Source organism: Diachasma alloeum, unplaced genomic scaffold (genome assembly GCF_001412515.2).
Source record: "Diachasma alloeum isolate Michigan unplaced genomic scaffold, Dall2.0 Dall_scaffold_00366, whole genome shotgun sequence".
Taxonomy (NCBI): domain Eukaryota; kingdom Metazoa; phylum Arthropoda; class Insecta; order Hymenoptera; family Braconidae; genus Diachasma; species Diachasma alloeum.
The window spans coordinates 966,400-986,142 of record NW_021680505.1 but is presented as its reverse complement, the minus strand read 5'-3'; the positions used below and the strand labels follow the sequence as shown (position 1 = coordinate 986,142).

The 19,743-nt window shown below is 33.8% G+C and overlaps 1 protein-coding gene across 1 annotated transcript in view; it reads right to left on the bottom strand.

Annotated features, from left to right (window-relative positions):
• Positions 1–1,690: 1,690 nt before the first annotated feature.
• Positions 1,691–19,743, bottom strand: part of LOC107041529 (WD repeat-containing protein 26) — a 20,707-nt gene continuing 2,654 nt past the window's right edge. The window contains exons 2-7 of the mRNA XM_015262124.1: positions 12,208–12,438; positions 7,458–7,788; positions 6,320–6,946; positions 5,407–5,552; positions 3,403–3,803; positions 1,691–1,963 (exon numbers count right to left, since the gene is read on the bottom strand). Coding sequence (XP_015117610.1) covers positions 1,908–1,963; positions 3,403–3,803; positions 5,407–5,552; positions 6,320–6,946; positions 7,458–7,788; positions 12,208–12,438 — 1,792 coding nt within the window. The 3' untranslated portion in view covers positions 1,691–1,907. The remainder of the gene's footprint in view (positions 1,964–3,402; positions 3,804–5,406; positions 5,553–6,319; positions 6,947–7,457; positions 7,789–12,207; positions 12,439–19,743) is intronic.

Below are 19,743 nucleotides of genomic sequence, written 5' to 3'. Positions count from 1 at the left end.
TTTTGATTATGTATCTCAAAATATAAAAGAAACAGTCAAATTGTTGTAGAAATTGTTTCCTCGTCTCTCTTCAATTCCACGATATGTCAAAAAATGGTTTTCAAGAAAAACCTAGAACATTTGGTTTCAACACTTCCCTCTGAAATCCTTCTCATTACTCAAATATTGTTCACAATTATTCATTCTGTTGAGAAGTGGTGAAACGGATTAGTTTAATTTTACTTGGCAATTAGCTTTGGGGAGAATTTCTTTCAATCGATTTTTTCTGTAATATCAAATTTAGAAAAACATCGTCAGAAAATAGTTTTTTTCCTGAGATTTAGAGATACTTTTCAAAAACTGCCATCCTTCAAATTGAAATTTATAATTATTTTTGTGAATTTCAGACTTCAAGATCTGATGAATATGTCTAAATTCAAGGGAAATGAGAAAATTTTTGTGGAAATGGTTTTGTCGTCTACTTTCAATTCCAAGATACCTTCAAAAAATTTTTTAAAAAAAACCTGAAAGATTTGGTTTTAACACTTGCCCCAGAATTTCTTCTCATTACTCAAATATAGTGTGATTATTCATTATGCTGAGAAGTGGTGGAACGGATTGATTCAATTTTATTTGGGAATTAGCCTTTTAGAATATTTCTTGTGATGGATTTTTTTGTAATATCAAATCTAGAAAAGCTTCGTCAGAAATATTTTGTTTTTTTCCTCAGATTTACAGGCATTTTCCTCAAATTTCTGTCTTTGAAACAGAAATTTAAAATTATTTTTCGGAATTTCAGACTTCAATATTCGATGAATATCCCTGAATCCAGGAGAAATAGAAAAATTTTCGTGAAAATCTTTGTCACGACTCTCAAACCCCAAGATATCTCCTAAAAAAATATCAAAAAAACTAAAACATCTTATTTCACCACTTCCCCCCGAAATTCTCATTACTTCAAAAATTTTGTTATTGAGTGGAACCAAAGAAGAAAATCCCTCACTTTCTCCTCAATGAAGACCCCAGAAAATCCTCCAGTAATTGTTCCTCCAATGATAAATAAAACCTAAAAAAAACAATTACTCGAACAAATTGATCGAAAAATTTCATTTCTTTCCCTCTTTTCATTACATTTATAAAAAAAATTGCTCCACAGCCAATAACCTCGCCCCCCCACCAAAATCGATAAAAAATTGCAAGTCCCTCATTCCACTCAACAACAAAAGCGACAAAAAATATCATATTTCTCCTTAAATCGATGAAAATCATTAATCACTCTTACCATAAACTCCAATCCTAGTAATCATACCTCGATTATTTACTCAATCATCTCGTCCATCTCTACCCTATGTAATCTTTAACTATTTAAATCGTTATTTAATCGTTATTATGCACTTCGAATTCGATTTATCGTAAGACGTTAAACTCGATGAGTTCAGTGTTATCATTACGCCTTGGAACGGATTTACCCATATTTGCGTTCATCTCACAAAAATAATAATTCACGAGACAATTGAATTTTGCAATGATCCACCCCACAAAATGGAGAGATCATTTTTTTCCGTTAACGAGAATAATAAAAATAAGAACAACCCGCAGAGTTAATCGTCCAGCGAATGCTTTACCTAAATTGACTCTAGGTAAAATCGAAGGAGAAAAATTCAGCTATTGACAGCCAGACATTGTGAATCGTGGATTAATCATCTGCACATTATCTGCACATCTGTAATTCACACGAATTTCTACAGCATTGCCTGTTAAGTTATTGATTCTGTTGTTAATTCCCTTGAAGTTACTTCGTTCTCGATTATTCATCGTTTGTAGATTTGTTAGTGGGCACAGGAGTGATGAGACTCAACATGACGGTCGTACGGACAGTCTTTTTGAACACCATGAGGTCATGGGAGTTATGGCTAGGTTGTAATTTGCTACGACACCATCTCGTGCCAGCCAGACCCGTTTGATGAGTTGCTTTCGGGTGATGCTGCAATTTAAAATGAGAGAACAGTTTTTAATAAAGGGTTCAACATTTTTGATTGAAATTTACGGTCGACTTTTTGGATTTTTTTTTTCAGTGACAGTTACATGAAATCTCAGAGAATTTGGGAATTTTAAATTCACGATTTGATGGAGAATCAATGGAAATGGCAAAATTCAGTTCAATGATTTCGTGAATAGAAATAAAGAAAATTCAGGTGAATATAATATATAATTGATTTTAATATGGAATATAATAGAATAAAATTCAAGTGAGGCAGGAAATTTTAGCCTTTGTAATCTATTGAATTATTTCATTGAATTTTCAGGGAAATTTAAAATGTTATGAATTTTTCCAACTGATTCGAATTCTATGCTTTTCTCTTTCTTGAAATTTTTTTGCAGTGACAGTTACATTAAAGTCTCTAAGAAATTTGACATTGAAACTTCACGGGTTGATGGAGAATCAGTGGAAATTGCAAAAGTCAGTTCAATTATTTCATGACTAGAAATCAAGGAAATTCTGGTGAATATAATATATAATTAATTATAATATAGAATATAATATAATAAAATTCAAGTGAGTCAGGGAATTTTAGTATTTCTAATCCATTGAATTATTGTGATAAATTTTCAGTACAATTTAAAATTTTATGAATTTTTCCAATTGATTCCAATTCAATGTTTTTCTCCTGAAAATTACTACCAAACAATTTATGAAATTTCAATTATTTTCTAATAATGTATGAAAAAATCGAGAATTTTTTTTATATCTGATAGAAAATGATCCTCTGTTTCTAAATCAAGTTTAATTATTTATTTATGGAAAGAGAATTTCCAAGAGAATTGAAAAAAGACTGAAACGATACAAAATGTAATTTGGATGAAATTAATTACACTATGGAAAATTCCCTGAAAACTCTGAATTTCGGTGCACTTATTCCATGAAACTGAACGGAAATACGAAAAATTCAGTTAAATATACTCTTGAGCTTTCAAATAATTAAAAATCCGGCATAATTTCGTAGTGAATATTCCTATTTTGATCTCATAGAATCAAGAGGGTATTGTTATCAACTTTTTGAGCCATGAATAATTCCATTTTGATGAAAATTTTTTGAGTGATCGTTAAAAAATCAATTTTTGGAAAAATATCATTTTTTTAAAATCTGTGTGAAAAAAATTCATAAAAAAATTCATGAAATTCTATTGATTTCTTTTAAGAAAATTTCGAAAAAAATGAAGAAAAAAGACCACATACGTACATACAGACACCATTTGAAAATCGCATATTTGGACTTTTAGGCCATATTTAGTTACCCCAACACAAAAAATTGAAAACTTAAATTTGACTGATTCCAAAGCTTCCATTCGGAAACAACTGGAACAAAGAATGGATTGAATACAATATGATGTTCGAAAAATTATGAAAAAACGATTAAATACCAGTCTTAGTATCCACTCTATCAGGAGAGGACGCCCTTGGACCCCATATTCTGACAGTGCAGTCATCAGAAACCGAAGCCATCATCTGATGATACACAGGATTCCACGACACACAGTTGACAGTTCTACTGTGTCCAGTTAATACAGCTATTGGCAGTTCTCGTTTGATGTGCCATACGTATACTTTATTGTCTTCACTTCCAGAGGCTATAAAGTCCTGATTGACTCCCCCAAAGCAACTGTGAATGGTGAAGTGCCCCTGGGTGACCCCCTGGAAGCGTCTCACAAGGCATCTGTCTTGCAGGTCCCACATGTGGACTCCCTGATTCGCTATGTTCAGGAGAACCAGACGATCTGCTTTGTTCACACTAAATGATATCACTGCGTGGTCCTCTTGCAACCTTAAAATAATCATTCAATTGTTAATTTCAATAAATCAAAGCATTTTTATTCATTCAATTTATGTTCAATTCTGATTTATGTGATGAAGAGTTAAATTAGTTTCGTTTTTAATAGTGCAATTATATCGAGAAAGAACTCTTGGCATAATTCAACATTGAAACTGGATTTTCTGGACAAACTGATATATTACAGACGATGAAATTCATCTTTTTAGACATTTAATACTTTGCATGAAGCGTTTTTCTACAGAAATTGTAATCCTCACATTTTAATTGTATGATATTCACGTTCAATTCTACCAAATTGTAGTGTATCATGCCTATTACACATTGTGCAATCTCAATTGCACATTCTATTATTCAAACTTGTTAATGTTCAGTTTGTTTGCAATTCGAAAGGTATAATTAGAGCATGTGGCATTAATTACACATGCTCTAATTAAATTAAAGATATACTGAAGCCATCAATCTGGGACCGAGTGCTAAGGATTTTGTGTTTTTCTTGAATTACATATGCTTGAATTATATATTTACAAGTTTCAATTGTATAATGTGATTAGGAGGCTATGCCCCCTGCTCACTCCGCTCGTCAGCCCCCATATGGCCCCCATATGACCTCCATGATCCTTAATCTTACCCTCGTGACCCTTATTCTGCCCTTGTGACCCTTATTCGGACCGCCATAACATTTATTATAACCCTCATGACCCTTATGCCCTTATGCTGAGCCTCATGACTCTTATTCTGACCTTCATGACCTTTATTGTGACCCTCGTGACCCTTATTTTGACCCTTGTGTCGATTTGGATTTTTATAATATAGAGAAAAATTCACTTTTCGCAAAACGTAATTACAATTTCCATTCCAAATGATCAAAATTTAGTATGTGGATGGTGTAATTAGAATGTAGGGATTAGAATTTTTGTAGAAAAAGTATTTATCCAAAATATTAAATGTGTCAAAAATGAAGGGACTCAATTGTGTGTAATCGATCATCAAGTCTCTCTACTATTTTTGACACACTTGAAGTTTTGCATTAAGACTTAATCTACAAAAATTCTACTCCCCACATTCTAGTTATAGCATATACATACGGAATTCTAGTAAAGTGTAATGGAAATTGTAATTAAATGATATTCATGTTCAGTTCTACAAATTGTTATGTATCAACCCAATTGAATTATACAATGTGCATTCAGAATTCTACAATGTATAATTCAGTAGCGAAGTGGTAAAGTAGTTTAAGTCAACTTATCTCCCCGTTGAGTTTTTGAGGAATATTTTGGAATCTAAGGGAGATAACGAAATTTTCGTAATTACATTCGTTGCAGCTCTCAGTCAGCTCTGCAAAAAAGGTTACAACAAAAAATTTGCTATCTCCCTCAGATTCCGAGATATTCATTGAAAACTGGTCAGTAGTCAAAATTGACTTATACCGTTTTACCACTTCGCTACTGAATTCAAACTTGTGAATGTTATGAATTTATTGTTTGCAATTCGAAAATTATAATATGAGCATGTGTAATTAAAGAAAAACAAAACATTGTATTATCAAGGTAATAAATGAAATAACAAGAAAAGTACAATAAAAAATGATAATTACATCGTGAAATCTGCCAATTCTTCGAAGTTGTAACTGCGAATACGATGATGAGTATCAGCAGCTAGTACTGTTTTTCCGTCACTCCTGCACCACAGGCTCTTCACTCGAACTCCTTCCCAAGAGTCAACAATATTCCCGTCCAAATCCTACAAGAGAAGTAACGAGGGATTATAATCAATTGCAACATTATCTGCAAAACCCAGATTTTTCGAACTCCAATTTCCGAACTCGACGCTTTTGGAAAAAACAGAAAATTTATGGCACGGAATAAAAATTGAGATACGTTCCTATAGAAAACGTTGATTTGATGTTTCTATAGAAATTCCTCAGCCAAAATTTCCTCAGTTTTTTCGTTTAATTTCTCTCAATGAGACGAGACCAAGAATGAATTGAAAAGAACATTGAAAAATTTATGTAGAAAGATCAAATTTTACTGTTTTTTCTATCAAATAGCTTTCATTAGACATTTCGATTTTATATGATTATTTTGTCTATAGAAATACCTCGACTGAAATTTGTCCAGTTTTTTCGTTCAACTTCTTAATAAGAGGAGGAAAAAAACAGTGAAAAAACATAGAAAATTTACGTCACGGAATAAAAATTGAGATATATCCCTATAAAAAACGGTGATTTGATGTTTCTATAGAAATTCCTCAGCCGAAATTTCCCCAGTTTCTTCTTTTGATTTTTTTCAATGAGCCGCGACCCAAAATGAAGTGCAAAAAACATTGAAAAAGTTACCTAGATCAAATTCTACTCATTTTCCTATAAAATAGTTTCCATTGGACATAATTAAATCCGCAGAATTATTCGCAACAAATTCACTACAATTTTCTCTCGAATTCGCCTAGGTTTCCCCATGAAATTGTTTCGCGCTTGAATAAACTGCATTAAAATTCATGTAACCACTCACGCATTGATAAAACTGTCCTCGAATTCCCCCAGTGACAAATTTCTTGGCATCCCTGTGCCAGGCACAAGCAGTGAGTGAGTCCTCAGTGCTCTGTGTGAATTTGATCCTGAGATCGCAGTCACGAGAGTTGACGCTGTAAACCCACAGTTCAGGGCAATCCTCAGGGCCACACGCGATGAGATGACTGCTGTCAGGGCTCCAAGTGATGAAAGCCACCCCAAACGTGTGACCCTCCAGTGTTTTTCTGTGAGTGACCCTCAGCGTCTCAGGATCAACGTCCCAGATGATGATGGTCATGTCCTTGGAGCCAGTGGCTAGTTTCAGGCCATCGGGTGAAAATTTACAGTACCACACCTCGTCGCAGTGATCATTGAGCACTTGAGTCGTGTGACAGGGAAAATGCTCTTTTCCACAGTTGTGATCCACCAGCAGTGAGACACTCTCCAGTGTCGCCTGGTTGGGAGAAATGTGATAGGTGCACTGTTGATTCTGCATCTCAACAGCCTGACTCAGCAGTGATTGAAGGCGTCGTGGTGGTAGCATTATGGAGGGGGGAAGGTACCTCTGGAGTCGATCCATCAGGGCGGCTCGAGAGGCCGAACCCTTGCCATCCCATCCTGCACGTGTCTGTGAACATGTCAGGATTTTTTCATATTTTTAATATTTCAATTATATTATATTATAATTAATACATCACAAATTCCTAACAAAATTCATTCGGCAACCATTCTGCTCAAAGAATTGAAAACCTGTAGTTCACATCTCCCTCTGCATTATTCAATTTTATCAATGAAAATTCATATCGAGGAATTCCTGCAGAAAATATTTCAATAGAAAAAGTTGCATAGAAAGATGAATTCTACTGATTTTTTTATAAAATAGTTTCTATTAGTCATTTAGAAAAAAAACATGCAGTAAAAATTTGCCAAAAACTAATGAAACCTCCAATAGAAATTCAATAGAAATCCAATAGATTTTTCATGAAATTCGCTAGGTTTTTCTATTTGATTTTTTAATGCCTTAAATCTCACATTTTCTCTGGAATATGTTAACCAAAAATTCATCATCATCTTGTACATCACAAATTCTCACCGAAATTCATTCATCAGCCCTTCCCCCCAAAGAAATAAAGATTCACCTGCAGTTCATCTCTCCCACTGCACATCATAAATGCAGACAATTGATGAACCCGTCCCGTATTGTGTCCCAGCGGTGTCAGCTCATTCCTCAACACCTGCAGTGCATCCAACACGAGACCCTCCTCGAGAAACTCGAGATACTTCTGCTCCAACAGCAGAAACTTCATCTCAACTAGACTCTGATTTGGATTATTGAGAAATGGCTTGAGCTCATTGAGATCGTGATCCGCTTTGTTCCAGTCACCGTCCATAACGTGCTGACGGAATTTAGCGGCTGCTGGATGATCCAGACGACAGCCAGACTCCTGCATGAGTAAATCAGCTGTGCGACTGGGGGGAGTAGCAACAAAGAAAATTGTTAGTGAATTTTTATCTTCGTGACTCATAGAGTTTTTTTTAATTTGTTTGTTTTATCTTTTGTGTTTGTTTCTGTTGAGAATGAAATGTATCATTATCTCGAGGCCAGCGCGACTATAGTCAACATAAGTGTTTTCAAAGGTGAGGATGGTGGGTTTAACGACAGGGTCGTGACCCCGTTTGCTTGTTTTTTTTTAATGATTTACTAGGGGAGAGGGGGCAAAATGGAACACCAAGAAAAACGAGTATTTAGCACAATGCAAAAGACTTTTTTTTGTCTTCAGTTGAGGGTAAAACCGTTTTGAGGGTCAAACGAGTTGACTTTCAATTAGAAAAAAAAAATAAGGGCCACTTGTTTGTGACAGGGAAACGACCCTTGAAGAACTGTAAGGTTAAGGGTCACATGACCCTTTCTGATCACTCTGCTCTAATTCGCTGGACTTTTAAGGCCAGTTGACTCTCAACTCTAAACGTTCTTCAGAGTCGTTTGACCCTCGAAACCAATTGACTCCCACTCTAGACGATCATTTGACTCTCAAGTGGTTTGCCCCTCGAAACTATAAGGCTCTCAATCCAGACGTCCTCACGGGCCGTTTGACCCTCTAAACGTTCTCATGGGTCGTTTGACCCTCAACTCCAAAAGTTCTCAAGCGTTATTTCGCTCTTAAAATCCTTTGATCCTTGGCTCTAAAAAGTTTTAAGAATTGTTTGACCCTCAAGATCTTTTAGACCTTTAACCCTTAACTCTAAATGACCTCAAGAGTTGTTTATACCTCAATTCAAAACGTCTTCAGGGATTGCTTGACTCTCGAAATCACTAGACCCTCAACTCTAAACGTCCTTAAGGGCCGTTTGACCCGTCGAACGTTCTTAAGGTTCGTTTGATCCTCAACTCTAAAAACTCTCAAGGGTCCTATCATTCTTAAAATCCTTTGAGTCTTAACCCTGAAGAACTTTAAGGGTTGTCTGACCCTCAACACCCGACGTTCTCAAGGGTCGCTTCACTCTCAAAATCTTTTGACCCTTAATCCTAAAGGGTTAATTGATCGTCAACTCCAAATGTCCTTAAGTCGTTAGTCCCTCAACTCTTTCAGTTTTCAAGGGTCGTTTGACCCTTCAAACGGTCATAAAAATAGTTTGTCTCTTAACTCCAAACGCTCTGAAGGGTCGTTTCACCCTAAAAATCCTCAGACCCTTAACCCGAAAGGATTTTAAGGGTTGTTTGACCCTCAACTCCAGACGTCCTTAAGGATCGTTCGACCATCAAGATCATTTAACCTTTAACTCAAAAGATTCGAAGGGGTCATTTCTCCCTCAATTCCAAATGTCCTCAAGGGTTGTTTGACCCTCCAAACCACTAGCCCCTCAACAATAAACGTCTTCACGAGTCGTTTGACCCTCGAAACGTTTTTAACGATCGTTCGACCCTCAAGAGTATTTGACCCTTAACTCCAGTTTTCTTTAGGATCGTGCGGCCCACAAGATCATTTGACCCTCAACTCCAAACGCACTCAACAGTCATTTGATCCTCAAAATCACTTGACCCGGAATCCTTGTCGTTCTTAAGGATTGAGGGTCAAACGGTGTAAAAGGTCGTTTGACCCTCAACTAAAAACGAAAAAAATTGTTTCCTGAATAGTCCAATGTATTACTTTTTTTGGTGTTTCATTTTGACCTGCCTTTTATTTTGCTGCAGTGTCTTAGTGTATGATAAATAGAATTAGAATGTTTGCAAAGGCTTTCTTGTAGACTCAAGGCCAAACTGCAAAGCAGGTCTTCATGTATTTTTTTTATCTCAGATTCCAAAATATTTTCCAATAACTGTTGCCAAGAAAAATTGAGTTATTTTGCTGCACTCAACTTCAGATTTAGTTTTTCATCCGTATCTCTGGTTCTAAGGGGTATAGCGAGAACTTCATGAAGACATTTTTTATACATCTTGAGATGCTCTACAAAAAATATTCAGATAAAAATTTCGCTAGGTCTTTTAGATTCCGAGGTATTGACCAAAAACTGAACTGGAAATCTAATTGATCCCTAGGTACTCAATTCATTAAATATCGGATGAACATGCGATTTTTATATTATATATATTTTTCCTTTTTCTTTAATATTTTGGAAATTATCGAAAAAACAAGTACTGTTGAAAACTGTTGGAGCTCAATACAATATTTTCCACAGTTTCAAATCAGAAATTCACTTACATGTACTGCCAATGACCTCATTTTCGCGTAACGATTTTCGATAATTTTGAGGGTCATTACGTTCTCCATGACCTGTAGCGTAATTTCTTAATAGCTTCTAACTTCAAAGAGAGATTATTTTAATTAACCCCAATTAAATTTTCGATTTGTTCATTTTTTTGCGTAAAACCACTCGTTATCGAGATATTTAAAAAACAATGTTGACGGATAGGGGAGGGTCGAGCAAAATGGGACGTATTGACATCTTTTTCAATTGTCAATGTCTTCACTTATAAGTGATAATATTGACAATTAGAGGAGATCACGAAATCACGTTCCATTTGCCCGAATCTCCCCTAATAAAATTGACAACGTATTGTCAACAATTTTTTGACTAAAAATATCATTTGACATTGTCACGTAAAACCACTCTTTATCGAGTCATTAAAAAATATGATAATAGATAATTCAATAGTGCAGTGGTGAGTACAATATTAACGTCCGCATTTTTTCCCAAAATCACTCATTAGATGTGAAAGATGTTAAAGAACAACTGTACCCAATCGAATGCAATTTTAGCCCTTTATTTTCCGAAAAATTGATTTTCGAACACAATAATTCAATATTGTAAAAACGATTTAATATTTAAAAAGAACTGAAAAATGTTCAGGAAAAAATTCAGTAGTAAATTAAGGGGAGACTACTATGAATTTTAAACGTCGCGGGGTATTGGAATGACATTTCTCATACATTGAAGATCGATTACATATGTCTAAAAACGAATAATTAGTGCAAAAAAATTGTTTATTGTTCGTTTACGCCACAATCGCTCAAAATGTTGAAAATAGTCCAGGGTCGCCAATTTTTAAGCAACAGAGGTTTTTTTTCAAAATTTTTGGCAAAATGTGTGGAATAAAAATTACGAATTAGTTTTTTGAAATTCAATTCCTACACAGCTAATTTCTTTATTGTTTTAGTAAAAAATTGCACATTCATGTAAAATAGCCCGAAAAATGTTTCTGAAAGAATCGAGAATATATTTTAAATATTTTACGGATAATTTTTCTGCATATTGTACATGAATGGCGTAAGTTTTTATCTTAAAGCTCGGGTGGATTATCTGTCGAACGTTATCTCGGTTGTTTTTCCATTTTCATAATGTAAAATATATCACAATTTCCATTGGATTTTACATCACGCAGGAGTCCCTAAAAATTATGATTGATAATTTATCATGGTAACTAACGATCTGACAGCCATTGACTACACTGTGACAAATGACGACCTAACAGCCATTAGATACATCAAATTATTAATTTTCAATTTCCTTCCTATTGGGTTTATTTCCCAATATTATTCAAAAACGCTCTTTGAAAATGTTCAGCTTTTTTCAATGTTTTTTTAATTGTACAATCATAATATTTGAAGACCCCAGGGCAATGTAAAACTGAATAACAATCGGAGATAATTTCAGATTATCAGCATGCAAAAAACAACCAAGATCACGTTCGAAAGATAATCCACCCGGACCTTAAACAAAACGAAATTAGCTGTGTTGGAGGCGAATTCCAAAAAACTAATTCGTAATTATTATTGTACGCATCTTTTCAAAAATACTGAACGAAAAAAATCCTCTGTAGTTCTATTGTTAACATTCTAAGCATCTGCGGGGCAAACGAACAATAAACAATTAATTTTTTTGCACTAATCATTCGTTTTTAGACATACATAATCGATCCTAAACGCATGAGAAATCTCACTCCACTAGCCCACGACTTTTAAAACTCGTAGTAGTCTCCCCTAAATCCAATTGGCTTGTTGCCATTTATCTCACAAACTATAGACTCTAGCACAAAATGTCAAGATTTCCTTCCTTCCTGCCTTCACAGAGAATGAAATTTCCTCAAAATCCCTCATCACGACACAATTAAATATTCAAAAACCCTTGGAAAATCAACTAGTCCAGGTGTTTACATTTCATCATTCCTTCCTAAATTATCTTTCGATTATCTCGGGATCTTAAAAGGTTTTCTCTGTAGTGAATTGAACCGGAAATTCCCCTGCCTCTCCAACGGCGCAAGTGCCACCCCTTCCCCTCTTTGTTTACAAGGCACGTCAAAGAACTGAATGAGTGCACTTGATCAGCCCTTCAATCACTCAATTTTTTAAAATTAGTTTTTAGTTAATTATTTGCTTTTTCAACACATACTCAAGTCCAACTGCCTTCAAATGCTGTCCAATGAGACGCACAATGTCCTGATTAGTCTTATCCATAATCTTTGGTGGTCCCAGTGCTTGGCTCTCACCATTGACACCATTGATATCACCATCGCATCTTGGTGATGTGTTGCCATTGGCATGGGAACCACCAGTGTCTGGTGTTGAACCATTCCGCTGTGGTCCTGTTACTGGCGCCCCATTTGTAGCTTGCTGCATCATACTGCATTGACACAGAAAGAAAAAATCAATTGAATTCAATATTATGTAGAATAATAAGTTGCATCGAAATGATGACTTGAATAGCATATGAAAACATTAAAAACCGTTAATTGAAAAGATTTCACACGAATAAAGAAATGTTTTCAATGAATGGAAATGCATGAGAGGAAGGAAAAAAATCATTTAATTCAATATTATGGAGAATAATCGGTTTCATCGAAATAATGAGTTGAATAGCATATGAAAACGTTAAAAATCGTTAAATACCAACAGTTGCATCAAAATATTGACTTGAATATCACACGAAAACATGAAAAATATTAAATTAAAAAGTTTCATATGAATAAAAAAAATATTTTCAATGAATGAAAATAAATTTCAGAAAGAAAAAAATCGATTGAATTCAATATTATGGGGAATAATGAGTTGCATCGAAATGATGACTGGAATACGACGCAAAAGCATTTAAAATATTAAATCGAACAGATTTCGCAAGAATAAAAAAAATGTTTTTAATGAATGAAAATAAATGTTAGAAAAGAAAAAATCGATTGAATTGAATATTACGGAAAATAACAACAATCGCATATCAAATTGACGGCTTGAATATCTTACGAAGGCATTAAGAATCGTAAATTGAAAAGATTTCACATCAATAGCAAAAATGAATATCACACGTAAACATTAAAAACCGTAAATTAAAAAGATTTAACATGAGTAAAAAAATGTTTTCAATGAATGAAAATAAACGTCAGAAAAACGTCGTAGAGAAATCGATTTTTAATAAAGAAAACGAAGAGAATTTTCTTGGAAACTAGGAAATGTTGAAGATATGATTTTTGCAAATAGTTCAAATGCATTCAAACTAGGAAATTCTATGGATTTTTTATCTATTTTGTTGAAAAATTCCGCTTTTTATCAAAAATAAAATTTAAAAAAAAGTTCAATAGAGAAAACTCGACAGATTTTTCCGTAAAACTAATTCAATTGAAATGGTTTTATAGAAATTTATTCTTCCATAAATTTTTTCTTAAGTAGAAATTTGTTTTACTGCATTTTTTTCATCTCTCATCCTAAAATTCAAGTCAGAAAACATGGAAAATTCTAATGAGAATAATTTGAACAGAAAAGTTACAACCTTTTGAATTCTTCTACAAAATATTTTTTATTGTCCATTTCCATTCAAAAAATCGTCCAGGAAAACCGGAAATTATTTAATCGACTCCCAATAGAATTTTCCTGTGAAAGCATTAGGTTTTAAAGTAAATTTGTTCGTACGTGTAATTATTGCAATTATTTCAATAATGGATTCTAGGAGAGATTGTCAAGACATATTTTCCGTTGGAAATTTTGAAATTTTCTCAATTGCGAAAAGGTCTACTGACACTTCCTCCTAAAACCACTCCTTGGAATATTTTAGTAAATATCAAAGAATGGAGAAGGAACTGATTACGTATTATGATTTCACTAGTGAATTATTCATCACGAATTAAAATTCCGCATTTAAAATTCTTGGCTACTCCAATTAACTCAATTACTCCAAAAGATATTATTGCAGCAAATATTATCACTTAATTTGCACTTAATTTTTTTAATATTATCACTTAATTTTTCACAAAACTACAGAGAATTGACAGGAATAATTTCGAGAAATCCAGAATGAACTTCTTAATTGACTTAAAATAATAGAGTAGGGATAGACAAAATTTATCGATAAATGAAAAAAACCATAAACTACTAAACACTACTTGACAAAATCAATCATTCCCCCAGAATCTCCTGATCAACTGAAGAAATCTATTCTCCAAAGACTTTCAAACCTTCACTTCAGAAATTGAATCAGATTTATTCACTGAAGCAACTCTAAAAATTGACAAAAGACAATAAAAAATGAGCAATTTATATGACAACTAAAAAGGCAACACCAAATTAAGTCACAAATTCCCTAGATCAACCATCAACCCTTTAACTCTGATGTAACTTTTAAAAAACTTTCGAAAAATTCTTACTCTAAAAAAAATTGACCCAAATAAAAAGAAACTCAGTATCTGCCTCTTAACAGCTAAGAAAATCACAAGACTGAGAAACAATGATGAATAAGCAATTCTCATATTGAAAAAAGAATTCAACAAGAATCGAGTGATGACAATGAATTCTCTTCTTAATTGACTTTAAATTCGAAAGACTCTCAAAACCTTCAGTGGAGAAATTCTAAAAACTGACTCAAATAACTTCAAGAAATTTAAAAAAAACCCAGTGTCAGGCTCCCAAAAGTCAACGAAAAATCAAAGACCAGGAGACAATAAAAATGAAAAAAGTCAACACCGAATTAAGTCACAAATTCCTTTAAAAAATTCTAAAAATCCTCTGGAGCAACCACTAACCCTTTAACTCTGATCTAGCTTTGAAAAAACTTCCAAAAAACTCGAACTCTAAAAAAAATTGACCCAAATAAGACCAAAAAATGAAATGAAATACAGTATCTGTCTCTTAGCCGCTGCAAAAATCACAAGGCTGAGAAACAATGATGAATGAGCAATTCTCATCCTGAAAAAAAAATTCAACAACAATCGAATGATGAATTAATAATGAATTCTCTTCTTAATTGACCCCAATTGCAGACTCCCAAAACCTTCACTAGAGTAACTAGTGAAAACTGACTCAAAGAACCCGAGGAAATTTTTAAAAAAACCCAGACGCCCAAAAGTCAACGAAAAATCGAAGACCAGGAGAGAATAAAATATGAGTAATTCTTATGAAAAATAAAAAGTCAGTACCAAATTAAGTCACAAATTCCTTTTAAAAATTCTAAAAATCCCCTAGATCAACCATTCCTTTAACTCTGACGTAGCATTAAAAAATTTTCCAAAAACTCGAATTCTAAAAAAACTGGCCCAAATAACCCCGAAAAATTGAAAAAAATCTCAGCATTTAGCTCTCAAAAGGCAAAAAAATCACAAGGCCGAGAAACAATGATGAATAATCAATTCTTATACTCAAAAAAAAAATTAATAATAATCAAATGATGAATTAATGATCAATTTCCTTCTAAATCGACTCCAAACTCCAGACTCCCAAAACATTGACTCGAGAAATTAAATCTTTCCACTGGAGCACCTCTGAAAATTGACCCAAATAACTGCAGGCAATTCCGGACAACTCAGTGTCGGGCTGCCAAAAATAAAAGAAGAATCAATCAGGAGACAATAAAAGATGAGCAATCTCTATTAAAACTAAAAACTCACGAATAAACTAAGTCACAACTTCCTTAAAAAAAATCTGAAAACTCCCTAGATCAACCATTCTATTCAACTAAAAGAAAACTCTAACAAATACTTCTAAAAAATGCGAACTCTAAAGCAATTGATCCAAATAACGCCAGGAAATTGCAAAAGCCCAGTGCCTGACTCCAAAAAGTGAAAGAAAAATCAAAGACCAGTAGAAAAGGGGAAATGAGCAATTCTCATTAAAAAAACTTTACAATAAATAGAAAGTCCAAACAAAACCTCTAAAAAACAATAATTACATAATTATAATCGCATAAAATTTTTAGTTTCCAATTCTTAATTGTTGTCTTATATTCTATTTCAGTAGCGAAGTGGTAAAACGGTACCAGTCAATTTTGACTATTGACCAGTTTTCAATGAATCTCGGAATCTAAGGAAGACAGCAAAATTTTTAATATATCCTTTTTTGTAGACCCGATTGAGAGCTACAACTAATGTAATTACGAAAATTTCGCTATCTCCCTTAGGTTCGTAAATATTCCTTAAGAACTCAACTGAGAGATAAATCGACTTGAACCATTTCACCACTTCGCTACTGATTGATTCTATCGAAAGAAAGATATAAATCAAATTTATGGGTATTCTTTCATTATTCGAAAAAATAGGTGACACGCCAAAATTCCCCGCCCCATATTTCCCTGGTCGAAATTCCCACCGTCATTTTTCTTCCCGACATAATTCCTTCATGTTAATATTCCTTGCACCAATTCTCCTAATAATTCCTGCCGATAAAATTCCCCGTATGGCGTATTTATGCGGTTTTTTTGAAATTATATATTTGGTTCGTGAAAATCTTTATTCAAATTTTAATAACAGGCAACATGAATTTTATGAAATTGATGAAATTGATCCTTTGTTCGAGGTAGTTCTGTTGCGGGGGGATTTTCTTGCAGGGAATTTTGACACGGGGGTATTTTGAGGGGGGGAATATTGACCTGGGGAATTTAGACGCAGGGAATTCTGACGCGGGCATTTTGACGCGGAGAATCTTGGTATGTAACCAAAAAATATATCGATTTTAAAACTTTCCAGAGACATTGAACATTTAAATTTTTCATTTCTTCCTGCAGACGTTACTTTGCATTTTTTTCATAAAATTTGAAAATATTCATATCCTTCCCAATGTGGTTGAAGGAAATTTTACGAAACTGTCACGTAATTTTTACCTAAAATCAATGAATTTTTCCAGAGCGTTCCGTAATTTTTACCTGAATCTTCTGTGAAAAATTACGATACCGTCACTTAAATTTTCTGAGTCGATTCCATAATCGATGAGCGAATTGTGAGTTCCGTAATTTTTACTGAACATTTCTCTCCGTGTATTCAATGTTCCTCATTACATTCATCATTCTATCAAACGACAAGGATAGAAATCGAATTGATGGGTATTCTTTCATTGTTCGTAAAGATGTTCGATGGGGTTATTCATCGGTAGGGCCGTAAAATGTGCAGTTTTACAGTGGCCAAAAATATATATTTCAAGAATAAGAATGAATCAAATTAACTTAATCTAATCCTGAAAACGGAAAAGGCAAAAACAAATAAAATAATATAGTATAAACGATAAGAAATTGGAAACTCCAGCAAAGATTTCCCAACTCAACCGTTCCCTTTAAACCCCTCACCAAAAATAAATCGACAGCTCTTTAAATCATCTCTGAAACGTCAACCCCATCCTGACCTCCTGGAAGTCCCCCAAAACAAACAAATTTCCATCGGCCCAGCTGCCCCGCAAGAAATAATCCCAATAATAGTCTCATCTCCCGCAAAATTCCATTCCTAGGCAAAAAAAAAATATTCCAAACAGGAAAAAAAATCACATGATGAATTTCTCTTCTAAATAGACTCCAAACTCCAAAGGCAGCCAAAACTTTCACTCTAGAAATTGAATCACATCTTTCCACTGAAGTACCTCTAACAATTGACCCCAGCAACTCCGGAAAATTCCAAAAAACCTAATATCTGCCTTCCAAGAATAAAAAAAAAATAAAAAACCAGAAGTCAATGAGAAATGAGCCATCTCTAGTAAAAATAAAAACTGACTAATAAATTGAGTCACAATTTCCTTAAAAAAATCTAAAAATCTCCTAGATCAACCATTCAAAATAGACTCTGAAATCGAAAGACTTTTAAAATTCTCACTCCAGCAATTGAATCAGATCTTTTCATTCAAGTAACTCTAAAAATTGGCCCAGAAAACTAGAAAATTTCGAAAAACTCAGTGTCTGGCTCCCAAAAATAAAAGAAGAATGAAAAACCAAAAACCAGAAGACCATGAAAAATGAGCAATTTTCATTAAAGATAACACTCTAAAAAAATTCTAACAATTCCCTAGATCAACCACTCCATGTAGCTATAAAAAAAACTTTAAAGAAACTCCTGAAAAAACTCAAACTCTAAAAAATAGGCAATAAAAATCGCAAAAACGAGGATGAATGAGCATTTCTCATAATTCCAAAAAATCAACAATAAATTAACATTTCCTTTAACCCCTCACGCACGGGGCCCTTCTGTTACCAAGCGTAGTGTGTACTCAATACAACTCAAATTCGACTATTTCTAATGAATGGAAAATTATGAAACCGGTATCTAATTGAAGCTAGTATTCCGGTTTCCAATTTTGTTTGTTTGATCCAGTTATTCTTTATAGATCTGGAAATAATCAATTTTAAAATCAAGCGTTCACATTCGCATGGGTCGATCCCATGGATCGACCCCGTACGTGAGGGGTTAAACCCTCCACCAAAAACAAATTGACAGCCCTTTAAATCACCTCCAAAGCGTCAAAAAAATTCTCGAAACGTCAAACCCATCCTGACCTCCCCCCCAAAACAAACAAATTTCCATCACCCCAGCTGCATCTTTGAAATAATCCTAATAATAGTCTCATCTTCTGCAAAATCCAATTCTTAGACAAAAAAAGTTATTCAAAACAGGAAAAAAATAAAATGATGAATGCCCTTCTAAATACACTCCAAACTCCAGACATCCAAAACTTTCATTGTAGAAATTGAATCGCATCTTTCCACTGAAGTACTTCTAAAAATTTACCCAAACAACTCCAGAAAATTTCAAAAATCCCAATACCTGGGTCTCAAAAATAAAAAATAATCGAAGACCAGGAGTAAGTGAAAAATGAGGAATCTCTAGTAAAAATAAAAACTCACGAATAAGTTGAGTCACAATTGCCTTACAAAAATCTAAAAACCCCCTAGATCAACCACTCCATGTAGCTCTAAAAAAACCTTTAAAAACCTCCCAAAAAACTCAAACTCTAAAAAAATAGGCAATAGAAATCGCAAAAATGATTATGAATGAGCAATTCTCATGATTCAAAAAAATCAACAATAAATTAAAAATCCCAAAAATTCCCCAATTCGACCATTCCCTTTAAACCCCCCACCAGAAACAAATTGACAGCCCTTTAAATCACCTCCAAAGCGTCAAAACAATTCTCGAAACGTCAAATCCATCCTGATCTCCTGAAATTCCCCCAAAACAAACAAATTTCCATCACCCCAGCTGAACCTTTGAAATAATCCCAATAGTAGTCTCATCTTTCGGAAAATCCAATTCTTAGACCAAAAAAAATTATTCAAAACAGGAACAAAATAAAATGATGAATGTCCTTCTAATTCCAGATATAAAAAACTTTCATTGTAGAAATTGAATCGCATCTTTCCACTGAAGTACTTCTAAAAATTGACCCAAACAATTCCAGAAAATTTCAAAAATCCCAATACCTGGGCCTCAAAAATAAAAAATAATCGAAGATGAGGAGTAAGTGAAAAATGAGGAATCTCTAGTAAAAATAAAAACTCACGAATAAGTTGAGTCACAATTGCCTTACAAATATCTAAAAACCCCCTAGATCAACCACTCCATGTAGCTCTAAAAAAACCTTTAAAAACCTCCCAAAAAACTCAAACTCTAAAAAAATAGGCAATAGAAATCGCAAAAATGATTATGAATGAGCAATTCTCATGATTCAAAAAAATCAACAATAAATTAAAAATCCC